This window comes from Leptosomus discolor, chromosome 2, assembly GCF_034619465.1.
Source record: "Leptosomus discolor isolate bLepDis1 chromosome 2, bLepDis1.hap2, whole genome shotgun sequence".
Lineage (NCBI taxonomy): Eukaryota > Metazoa > Chordata > Aves > Leptosomiformes > Leptosomidae > Leptosomus > Leptosomus discolor.
This window is the reverse complement of record NC_141392.1, coordinates 56,287,772-56,300,300: the sequence shown is the minus strand read 5'-3', so window position 1 is coordinate 56,300,300 and position 12,529 is coordinate 56,287,772. Positions and strand designations below refer to the sequence as shown.

The following is a 12,529-nucleotide window of genomic DNA, read 5'->3' as shown; positions in this document are numbered from 1 at the left end:
GCAGTGAGTGGTTCAGAACTTTTCGGCCTGGAGGAGCAGCCCGTGGTCACAGCACGGAACAGCATATTGGGTTAAAATGCAGCTGGCTTGAGGACAGAGAGAATGAAAGCCCAGTACCTACAAGGTAAGCTCCATCGCCAGTGCAGTGTATTTCTGGCGACAGGACACAAGGGAGAGAAGAAACAAGTTCCCACCTTTCCTCTTCTGTTTCCCACTCGTCTGTGCAGAGCGGGATCTGCAGCCCCCAGGAAGCTCTCACTCTTTGCTTGCCGTCCTGCTTCCCCTGGCTGCTCTGGGCGAGCCGTTTGACTTTCTCATGTTGCCACAAACTGGTCACAAGTTAATGTTCCATAAAAGCACTCCCTTTTTTTCAACTCATTTCACTCTGACACGCTCTGAAAGCAAGAAGAGGGAAAGGCATCGTGCAGTGCTTCGACATCCCTGCATTTGCTGTGACCAGTGCAGGGAAGTATTTGCAGATACCGGATGTAGCAACTTACCTGGGATAGGAAGGCAAACGTGTAGCTCTACAAAATGAGTTCACGTGTGCGCCTACGCAAGTCTTTTGAGATACAAATGCTGCTAAACACGCTTAGCCAGAGAACACAAGATGGCTGGAAAAAAGTAATGTCTGAAGTCCTCGCTCTGTGAACATAAACCACAAGCAGCTCCGGATTTTTGGAGCCATGAGGAATAAACCCCAGCTAAGCAGAAGTGGGGGATCCTAGAAGATAACCAGGGATGCACCTAAGGTCCTCAATCTACTACTCTCTGCCAGATTTTTTGTGGACATGGATGTTGTTGCCTTCTTGGGGGTTTTTATACTTCAGTTACACTGGCAAGGCATACGATTCACTCATTTTTCATTCTGGCTCACTCCATACTGTTATCTAGCTTGAATTTAATGGAGAGGTTTTTTCTTCCCAGTCTTCTGAAGCACCTTATTTTTATTACTTCTTCTGAAATATGCATATTTCCTAGAAATGTCCATCCTAATTGCAGTTTAATTCTGTAATTTGTTCCTTTAATTCACATCAAAAGCTGAATGTCAGTCAACCACCAAGGAATTGTCAGGAGCAAATCTAACTTCTGAAGATAAAACAACCATCAGAAAATAACACCCCGTACACGTTAGAACAAATGTGTAGTCGCATTTTATTTAATCAATTAAAATCTACCTTAAAAACACAAGATCAGATTTGGTAACCCAGTACATTGGATTAGAGAAAGCTTCAAGCTTTGAAGCGCAAGCCAGAGTCACAGTCTCAAGTGAGAGTTTCAGAGGCCAAAGCAATATGCTGGAACAAAGTGGTATCTTCAGGCGGAGGCATGCTCCTTGCACCACTAGCGTGGTTTCGGGTGCACTGTCAGTTACTAGCGTGGTTTCGGGTTTCTTAGCTGTCAGTGACAAGAAGCTTTTGTATTTGTTTTATAGTTGAGTTTGTTGCATCGCTTACCTAGGCCCTGGATTAATGGAGAAAACAGGCAAGCTAAAGCACTCGCCTGTCCACTTACTACCAACAGACAATTTACATTGTGGTCAAGCTAGCTTTATTTAAATGAGGTTCAGACAAGAATTAACTTTACGTATTATTAACAGCTTCGGAGCTACTAACATAAGAATCAGGATTACACAGGTCATGCTGTTGTTATTTCGTTTTACCTGCTGCAGTTACTGCAATATGGCTTAATGTACATTTGTACAAATTCGGCCAAGTTTGCACTTGTGAGGTGTTACTAAGAGCACTATTAACTTGCAAGCCAACTTAAACCTGTGGAAACCAACCGAGGTTGTTGGAATTGCCCAAAGCTCGGGGGGAAGGCTGCGGCTGACGGTGGACAGAGATAGACTGGATTGTTTGACACCACGCTGCTCGGCTTTAAATATTTGTAGAATTCGCTCTGAGGTAAGGAAAAATCTTTGGATGCTTCCACGCAAGGCAGCACCAGGTGGTGCGATCACACCAGTGCAATCAGTCACACTGCTTGCTGGAGGTGCAGCCTCCAGGAGAGGCAAGCACCTGCCATAACAAGAGCATTTGTACGCTAGGAGTTGGTTTCAAAATAAATTACTATACAGGTAGGATAGCAAGCTGTTCTTCAACTCGATGGGCATCGGTTTCACAAAGTGCCATCTGGAACCTTCACTTCAGAAATCAGAGCTGAAAGTACGGACTGGTACCCCGTGTTTGATTTTAATGTAAACGAGAAGAGAGAGGACCAACTCCTGTTGGGGACAGACATCCCAGGGCTCTCGCTCTTGGGACTTCTTTCCATCTCTCCATCCCCCTGCTCATTCTGGTCTACAGCTGTTGTCAGTCCAACCCACCTTACGTGAAGGTTTTGAGGAGCTCAGCACCCCTAAGGTCTCATCAGCTTATTGCAATCCAAGGTAGAATTCACCACCAAGCCCTCACCCTCCTTCCTACTCCCCCTTCAGTGAAGAGAGGCAATTGATAGGAGCGGGGAGGATGCCAGGAAAGAAATGCTGGGGTGGAAAGAGGCTCAGGCAGGGGCTGGGAAAGGAGGAAGCTTGTGCGCGGGAAGGGTGTTAGATGGCGTAGGTGTGGGGAAAGGCTGGGGGTCGGGTGGGGCAGGGACCAGAAAGGAGCAGACTCTGGAATGAGAGCGGGGCGAGCTGAGGGTTGCGGTACCACTGGCGTTCCTACAGGAGCAAGACAACGGGGAAGCGTCAGTGTGGAGGGTTCTCAGGAACCGGGCAGGCCTGCGAGTGGAAGTGACTGGCAGACCTGACACAGGTCAGGGCTCTCCTTTTGTCCTTAGCATTATCATAGTTCCACATTAAAATCAGAGTGGGGGTTAGGATATACACATAAATATTCAAAGCAAGACAGCCAAGTTTTTGAGAGCTTTTACAAGGGGAAAATCCTGGAACAATAAATAGGAAACTACACATTATCAACTTCCGCTCCAATGCTATCCATTTCCTCTCCAGGCTACTCTACAAACTCCTTTCAGGGTACGCCTAAATAGTACAGAAGTATCATAGCTTTATATTAAAATCAGAACTGGGTTTAAGACATACATATAAATATTCAACACATAACAGTCCAGTCCTGAGACCTGAAGTCTGGAACAACAAAAGAAGGGTATTCTCAATCTCCTTTCAAGCTACACTCTGGAAGGAATTTCTGACTAAATCAGGCCCGCACAAAACCAACGGAAGGATGGATAGAGATACCTGAATGGGACCGAAATGCAGCAATCTTGAGCATCTTGCTCAAGGATTTGTGCGTGATCCAGTTCCTGCAGTTTGCTAAGGGCACGTCTGCTACTTGGCCAGAAGTCTCGTGCGTTCTCGTCAGTCAGCCCTCCTCTTCCCCCTGACACACAAGACGAGCGGCATCTACAGCCACTCGTAGGTCAAATCAAGGCAGCTACGGAAGATGGGAGGGGGGTAAGGGAGACTGCAGAAAGAAGGGAGGGAGATTCAGCGATGAGTGAAGGCATTCAAGGAGATGGGACAGACAGGACACGCATTCAGTGACGGGACGGTAATAACCGTGGCACAAAATTTCAGTGGTCTGTCCATTCACTCCGTCGGGCATCTCCAGTCTAAATGGTCTATTTTGGGCAGAGGCAAATGACCTTTGAATGGAACACATGGGTGGATATAGCCAACATTAAAGGCATTGTTTTTTTAATAAAAATGACAAAAAAGGTGAGGTCTTCAGAAGAGCAGATGTTAACATCCAAGAACAAAGGGTAGTGAATAAAGCTCCTGGTTCTCTTGCAGGATTGTCAGCTGTTCTCTAGGACTGGCATCTCTCAAATGCCCCATGGATGCTTAGCACATCTGAAAGAAAAGACCACAGTAAATAAAAAAGCTTTATTAATGACAACTTACTCTCTCAAGAATATCTTCTTTTCCCAAGCAGTTCTCAAGGACAGACAGAAAGGCCTCGTGCCTTAGTCAAGCAATACAGTAAATATCTTAAGGAGAGACTGTACCTTCCTGAGTCAGATTTCCATGAAATGCAAAGAGCTTTGGTACATGAGGCACTCCACTTTTACCATGGAAGGCAACACTCACATCCTTTAGGATATTAAAAAGAGCTTCCTTAGAGAGGAAGCGTTTTTTGTGGATTAAATCAAATACATTAAACAGGTATCGGATGAGCGCGTATCTAGGAAAACTAGAAACTACGTTTTCTGCCTCCCAGAAGTATCACACTAAACTACAAGCCAAGTCAAAGCCATTAAAGTGAGGGTAGCTGTACAGAAAAGAAACAAGGTGTTCAGTAGCCAGAGAGAGAGGCAGTAAAACAAGAAGACAAAAAAAAACCCAATCCCACAACATCAAAAAATATCTGTGGCCTGTTGGTTAACCTGGGGAGCAGCTGCCTTTCCTCAGAATAAGAAAAAATTACAGACACAACAGTTTGAGAGACTCCAAAACTGTTTTGGAAAAAGAAAGACATTGCTGAGTGAAAATGCTACTCACATTCAAGGCCTCAGGAGCCACTGAGTTCCGACTTTGTGGACTCCCTTCTTGGCAACTATCATCCTCCCATGTCTGTGTTTTCCCATCTTCCATGGGTGGGTCGCGTTCTTCCTCACTTTCCCTGCGTGTTTGCTGACCTGTATGTTGGTCTGGGATTTCCATCATCGGCCCAACCTCTTTTCCCCTTAATTTTGGTGGGTAGATGTCTAGGGGGTCTTTGGTTGAATCTTCTGAAGTACTCAGTTCTAGTGTTGATTTCTGAAGCCTCGCACTCGCCCTCGAAACATCTTCAGGGCTAGTCACAATTGTTAAAGAATTCTGACTTGGTCCATCTTTCAGTATCTCTGAGGTCAACAGCACGTCTTTGGTTTTTTCTACAGCGGCATGAATTTCTGCAGACTCTGCTAAGGTAGAAGTTTTCACTGTTCCTGATTGCTGGAGCTCTTGTTCTTTACTCCGTACCTCTTCCTCTTTCACTGGAAGCTGAAGATCCACCTGCGCACTTCCCAGAAGTTCAGCTATATTTGTATCTGACGGGCTTTTCTCTATGGACTCAAGGCGCTGCTCTGACTCCAAGGCAGCTGACTCTTCTGTTTCTGCAAGTTTGTGAACAGCCGTCTGGATGGCGCTCAATACAATTTTTGTACTCTGGGACTCTATTGTCAAAGACTGAACAACATCCTTCTCAAATTCTGTGTAGGTGAGAGACAGACTGTCACTTGGAGGAATACCATTTTCTTCGGGTTGCCCTGTGCTCTGGGGCCTCTCTTGCCCCTCCGATATTCCATTCACAGAAGCAGGAGTTACTTGAGGCTCAGGTGCTTCTGCACTGCCAAGCTCTGCAGTCCCACAGCCTGAACAGGCAACAGTAGTAACCAGGACCTCACCAGAAGCCATTTGCCCTGGTGGGGTTGCCAAGGGCTCTACAGTTTCGACTGGCGTGTCTGCAGGCATTACAGTTTCTGCCATGACATGCTCTTCAATGCCTGCAGCCGCTACAGGCACAGGCACTTGCAGAGCCTCCAAGCTTTCCGCTTGTTGGAAGGCTGAGTCAGAGCCTTCCTCTTGCACAGCTAAAACCTCTTGCTGGACAGCAGTTGAACGTTCTTCACCTCTCATAGCTTCCCGTTTTCCAGATTCAAACGCTTCTTTGGCTCTGTCCGTCGATTGCTCATTTTTGTTCTCGTCTTTCTGAAAGCCTTGACAATTTGAAGATTCTACAAGTTCTTGTTCTTTTTCCACAGTCTCTTGTTCAAAGAAGTTGTTTCCTGCATCACATGTCGTACCACTAATGTCAGTGAGGACAGTGCTTCCATTTCCAGTGATATCCGAGCATGCTGATGCTAAACTAGATACAGTCTCCACTCCAGTCTCTGCGGGAGGCTCAGTGACGGCGGGATCACTCTCCAAGTGTGTTCCAGCTTCGAGCAGACCACCTTCCGTTTTGCCACCTTCGCTTTCATCCCTCTGGGAAGCAGTTTCCGTTGGTTTTGCTCTGCATTGTGCCTCTAGGATGGACACAGAATCTTTTGCTGGAATGTGCCTGCCAGCCCCATCCCTCACACTCTGCTCGGCATCTGCAGCTGCTTCTGAGCCAACTCTTTCTGATGGAAGGGCAGAAGCTTCTTCCTCATTCTGCAGTGGAACCTCAGTAACAGGGGCTTCTGTGCTCTTCACTCCAACGAGCACAGCATCGTCTTCCTCTTCCTCTCTCTGGGCAGGTGTGCTGCTAGGAACTCCTTTAGTGCAAGCTTGTTCGTCAAAGTCAGGAATTTCACCTTGTCTTTCAGATTGAACGGGGACCCCAGTGACAACTGCTTCTGTGCCCTCTGGTCCCACAGGGAGGGTTTTGCCTTCTCCTTCAAGCTGCACAGGCTCTTCAGCTGTAAGCCCCAAGGAAGTGGTTTCATCCCCTCTCTTGTCCTGCACCTGCAGAGAATTGCAACAGACCTGTCAAAAAGGGTACGAGCACGGAGTGACCAGGAATGTCCTGGGTGAAAAATCTTAGAAAGACGGAATGATTTGGGTTGGAAGGGACCTTAAAGATCACCTAGTTCCAAACCCCTGCTGTGGGCAGGGACATCTTCCATTAGAACAGGTTGCTCAAAGCCCCATCCAACCCGCCTGCGCATTTAAAGCTGGAGACAGCGGGGCCACTTCATTTCCTCCCTTTGCAGAGGTACCTCAGCTACAACCGTAGCTCTGCCGACAACTGAAGGGACCATCCGCTATGTCTGCTACCATATGGATCCCATCGGCACCTCAGGTGTTCACAGAGCACCTACAGTCACCTTGCGCTGTGCGGGAGCCCTACTGGCAGCTGTTCCGGCATCTTTGGATCCACGCACACCATCTCCCACTCCATCACTCTAGGGATCCCATCCACCTCGCTCTGCATGCAAGCCTCGGTGGCTGCTGCTTCTGGACATCCATGTGTGTGTGTGTGTCTCACTGGACACAAACTTTGGTCACGTCAGGCTGCACAAGGAACACCCTTGACAGCAATACTGCCACAAGCTGCTTCTAAATTTGGCATAATAGCTAACGCTTGCTGATTCTTCCTTTAGCAAATCAGCCTTTGTCTTATGTGTAATACTTACTGCAGTCTCTGCTTCTGGAACACACTCCTCCCTCGTCTCATCTGCTGTCAGCTCTGTTGCGGGCAGCTTCTCTTCTTCCGCAGGCTCCTGTTTTGCAGACGGCTCTTCCTTGGGTGTAACTGCTTGGGTGCTGTGAAAGTCTCTGGCCTGTGAGGAAGGTTCCTCTGCTGTCCTCTGCCCTTCACAGCTTTCTTCATGGTCTTCTACAGCTGCTTCCTCACGTGCCGGCCACTGCCTTTCATCTCTCAATACCTCTACGTTTTCACATCCTTCTGTGCTTCCTTTCATTGCAGCAGGCAGGTCACTTCTCCCTGAACCTTCCTGGAGAACACTCTCTTCAGCTCCGATTTCGCTCTGAATGCTCCCTGCACCTCCCTGGGGCTGGAGGCCATCCTCTTGGTGTGCTCCTTTTTCCAAGCACTGTTCCAGCAAAACACTTTCCTGGCCTACAACACTCCCATCTCTAGCATCATCTTTCACTTCTGACTCAATTCCTTGTACTCTTGCAAATAGAGTTGCACTCATGGTCCTTTCACTAACCAGCTCTTCTACCTCTGCTGACTTTACTCTCTCAGCAACTTCGTGAAGAACCTTTTGCATCTGTTTGTCTAATTCTTTCAAATTTTGTTCAGTGGCCTCTACTTCTTGGACAGGTGTCACTTCCTCTGTAGTATCTGGGGTTTCTAACAGCTGGGAAACAGCAGAAACCATCTCAGTCGTCTCCTCAGCAAGGGACACCTCCACTGGTTCTTCAGCGCAGGAAGCTTCTGCTGTCTCCTCCAGAGCTGTCACTGCCTCTGAGGTCAGCTCTAGCTCACTGGCTGTGCTGTCATCGCTGACCTCCTTTCTCGCCTCTGGCATTGCCTTTGCAGCTGACTCTGCTTCTTCCACAGTATCATCGGATTCCAGTGTTTTCTCAGTTTCCTTCTCTGCCTCTTCTTCTGCCTGCTCAATGCACTCTGTCAGAGCAGCAGATATCCAAGATGGTGACATTTCTTCAATACTGGTAACTGCCCTTTCCCCTTCCACAACAGTCACAGGAACTGCATGGACCAGCCCTTCCTGGCCTTGTTCCGTTCCTTGGATCTCCTCTAATTTTTCTGCTCCCTGTTGCTCTGAGACTCGTTCTCTCATCGCCTCAGCAGCTTCTGCTTGTGGGGCTTCCATCTTCTCCTGCTCTGCTGCTTCGTATTCAGAGAAAGGAACAACAGCTGGAATATCTGAATCTTCTTCAGTCGTTTCTGCCAGGCCTTCTCTTGCTTCTTTAGGAGCAGTTGGTTCTGGCTTTCCATCTGACTTCTTCTTCCTACGCCCAGGCAGACGTTTCCAAAATGGAATGCACAAGTCACCTTCTCCAGGCTCATCATCTGAGGAGGAATGCTCCAGGCTAGAGCCCACACCAGAGTCGCCATTTCTCTCTTCCATTCTGGTTTGGGACCTCCTTCTTGGAGTAACTAACCTTTTAAATGATTTCCACATTGAAAGACTTTCACCTTTGGATGGGCTTCCAGCTTGTTCTGGGGAAGAATTCCCTTGTCCTTCATTGCTCTCTGGAGAACTGCTAAGAATTGCATCTGTGGCCGTTTCTTTGCTCTGTCCAGGCTCTTCTACATTGGGGCTTTCCTGACCAAGCTCACGGCCAATGTCTTCATCAGATGCTGCTGCTGCTGCTGCTTTCCTGGCTCTTTTCTTTGAAGAACCTACGCAGAGAAAAGCTCGCCAGGGCACAGAGCTGTCAACCTTTCCTTTGGGCACGGCTGTGGCTTTCTCTGGTTTCTGCTCCATCCCATTTTCTTTCATTTCTCCCCGATTTTCATCAACCACAGCGTTTTCCGTTGCAGACACTGCAACGCTCTTTGTCTTAGCACTTTCAGAAGCTCTTCTGGCACGTTTCTTGGGAGTCACCATCTTTTTAAACAATGCCCAGGGCTTAACACTGTCTCTTTTTCGCTCCACATCTGAAAATGCAGCATCTTCATTTTCACTGACCTGCACGCCATCCACAGGCTGTTCCAAAGAAGGAATTTCAATCGTCTCCTCAGGAGAAGAAGCAGAACTCTCCCCCTTTTGTTCCTCTGGGCTGTCTGGGGAACCTGGTAAGTGCTGAATTGGGTCACCCGGTCCCCCTAACTTAGATTCTTCTCTTTTGCCTTTATGCTTCTTTCCAGAGAGTGTTTTGACTCCAACAACAAGCGCCACTGACCTTGGGGATAGAGGTTTCTCTGTCACCTCACTTGCTTTCTCTCCTTCAGATTTTTCTTCCTTTTTGCCAAGATCTTCTGAGACGTCCACCAGTTCCCTTTCTCGATCGCCTTCTTCAGCTTTTTTCTCCTTCGCACTTCCTTTAACAACTGCTGCTGCCACATCCTCTTCTTCTCCCTGCTCATCATGCTTGATTAGCTCTTCCTTCTCACTTGCTTCAACGCCCATGGCTGCCACAGCCTTTTTTGACTCCTGCTTTTCACCTTCACTTTGCTCCTTCTCATACGCTTCAATAGTTACTGTTGTCACGTTCCTCTCCCCCTCTTGCTTCTCCAACTCGGATTGTTCCTCCCTTTCACCAGTTTCAGTGGCAAATGTTGCCCCCTCCTTTTCTTGCTCCTCTTCTTTCGTAGGAGACTGCAGTTCCTCTTCTTTAGGCTTCCTAAAGCTCTTCTTTTTTCTAAATCCTGTCCATCCCTGAGTGAAAAATTTCCTTAACGGCGATGCAGTGTCAGTGGCTAAGGCAGCTGACTGAGAACAAATCTCATGTGCTTCGGGTCTTTTAGGAGGTTCGTCTTCTGTTTTTTCATTGTTCACTGGGTCTTTGGTGGGGTCTGCTGCAGAGAGTCCATCCTCAGGCATCGCCGTTTCTTCTGAGCTGCCTTCCTTTTGATCGGCAGCTCCTTCAGGGACTTGTGTTTCCTTTTTTACAGTAAGCAGCTGAACGGGTTCCGACTTCCCCGTCTTTTCCTTCTTCACTGTGAATCTGAACCCAACAAATTTAAAAAACTTTTTAAACCCCAGATCATGAGACGGTGGCTCAGACACGTGGTCTTCTGCGTCTTCTTCCAAAGACGGCGACTCTGTAGCTGCACGAGCATCCTCTTTCTCAGCACCTGCAGTGTCCTTGGTGCTCGAGTCAGAGGAACTTGTCTCCATAGTTCCGGTGTCTTCCTTCAAAGGTACACTGGAATGGTCTCTTTGTCCAGCTGTGTAAATAACGACAAAAACCCCCAGTTACTTTCTGTCTCAATGTAATGTTGTGTTATACCTTTATATAAATAGATGCAAGTGGGGTTTTTTTTCGTTTTTATCAAACTTTCCTGAACATAACTTTTTCTGTTATCTGTGTGCCTCTTGTAGGTGCTAATATGAATTTTTTGGAAGGACTAGTTCTTGGTCTAAGATTACTATAATTCCTTTCCTTCCTCATATCGTTGTACGGGTCTTTCTAAAGTTTATTTGCAAAGGCACCTTTCAAGCTTATACTCTCTCATTCTCCTTCCTTCTTTTGCAGGGGTTTTTTGGTCTTTTGTTTTCTCTTCCTTTAAGGGAAACTTATATGAGAAAACAAATATTATTTCTATCCCATTTTTACTCAAAGAATATACAGAACAATATCTCCAATTCTTCCTGAAGCAAAGCTCAGTATCCTTTCCATGCAGAGAGGGGCCTCTGAGGGGGTGGAGCGGGGGGGAACAAACCACCAAATAAACCCAAACCCCAAAATCCTGTGCTGACCCAAAAGGATGACTGAGAAAGAAAAGCTGACGTTACAGCTCTGTCCCAAGAGAACAGGAAGATGTGAAAATGCCCACGGGAAATTTCCCGCGTTTCTGAAAACCGGTAACCCCCAAAGCACTGACATTACAGCGTACTTGTTTTAAAGATCATGAATCTCGGGATTCTCCCATCCATCACATCACCACTATGGCCAGACAGAATCCTCATCTGCAGCAATTCCACATGGCTTAAAACGAAACACCTTGTTACTAGGCAAGCAGGTGAAATGCTGCCCTCCATCGCTCACAGGTCTGTGTCTGCGTTATCTCTTTCTTGAGCACCGCTTGAGTTTTCCCTTCAGGACACCAGCAACCACCCTCTCCGTCTTGCTGGGACAATTTCAGTAGGATTGCTCCCTCTGGCCGTGAGCTGCCTAAGTTCACAGACTGACCTATACATTAAAGCCCCTGAAATGCAGCACTTAAGAAGCCAGCACATGTCCAGCTTAGAGCACAAAATTGCCAGCTCCCCGTGCCCCAAGTAAGTGGCTTGGGAGGGAAAAAGCACAGAGGAACAAGGACACCGAGCCTTTAAGTTCTGCCATTGAAACACAAAAAGCGAGCAGGTAAAACTGCCCTTGCCTATAACGAGAATTGTAGGCATAACTGTGCGGTGAACATGCGTGATGATGAACAGGACAACACGTGAAGACAAAAATCCATGGCGCATTCGAGACCCCAAAAGACTCCTGGGCTTGGATAATGCCCGGATTTCAATGTAACATTATCCTTGAGCCTTGATTTAGTGCAACAGGTGAAAGTGCAAGGCCCTGAGGTGCAAGGCACTCTTCTCTCTGACCAACCTTGTTGGAACGCTAAGATGACAAAACACAAGAAATAATAACCAGTGTCAAACAGCAACCTCCCGGGAGAAGGCATGGCCCCTTTCTTGGAAGTTTACAGGTGCTGCTTCAATGCCCAAAGGCATGCAGGGGACAGCTTTCCATCGTACAGGCATCACTGAATTCCCCAGAGCGATTTACTTTTTGTTTAAAGATCCAGCTTTCCGTTGGCTCTAACTCTGCAGCGGGCCCTGCTTGGCCCGGGGGCTGCGCCAGAGGCCCCCTCCTGCCCAGACGCTCCCTCGATGCTGCTTGCCCGCGCCCCCTTTGGGAAGAACTCCGCCTCCAGAAGCGCCCAGACCAGGCGGTCTGGGGGAGGCTGAAACACGACTAAAGAGCAGCCGGCGGCGGAGCTGGAGAAGAAAAGAGGTACCTTTCAATAGCTGCCGCTCGGGGCTGACCAGGAGCGCTTCCCCTCAGAAGGAGCCGACGCCGAACGGGGTGGATTCCGCGGCGGCGCGGCTGGTCAGCCCCCGAGGTGCAGCCCCGGAGGAGGACGAGCGCAGGCTGTCGGGCAGCCCCGAACAGCGACGCCGGCCACAGCCTCTGTGCTGGCGTTCGACCGCCGGCGGGAGCCTCCCGTCCCGGCAGGAGCCGGCCCTTCCCGGCCGGTCCCCGTCCCGGCAGGAGCGCCCTGCGACGGGGCGAAGCCTGCAAAGCGGGGAGGGCCGCCCGCCCGGCGGGGCAGGGCCTGCCGCCCAGCAGCAGCGCTTGCGGGACGGGAGGGGAAAGGGTCGCTCCCAGCGGGCGCTTGGCAGCCTTTGGGCTCCGGCAGGGGCGAGGGCGGCGGGCAGCGGCACTCACGGCTCGCCGGGACCGACGGGGGCTGCCGCCGCCTGCGGGGGTCGGGCGGGTCTG

At 48.8% G+C, this 12,529-nt stretch overlaps 1 protein-coding gene across 1 annotated transcript; it reads right to left on the bottom strand.

Moving 5' to 3' along the window:
• Positions 1-2,551: 2,551 nt before the first annotated feature.
• Positions 2,552-11,708, bottom strand: LOC147416006 (uncharacterized). The gene is made up of 4 exons (XM_086460424.1): positions 11,633-11,708; positions 7,066-10,256; positions 4,466-6,394; positions 2,552-2,665 (listed from the first exon to the last, which is right to left on the bottom strand). Exons 1-4 carry the CDS (start codon positions 11,706-11,708, stop codon positions 2,552-2,554), a joined length of 5,310 nt encoding a protein of 1,769 aa, XP_086316550.1.
• Between the last annotated feature and the right edge of the window lie 821 nt (positions 11,709-12,529).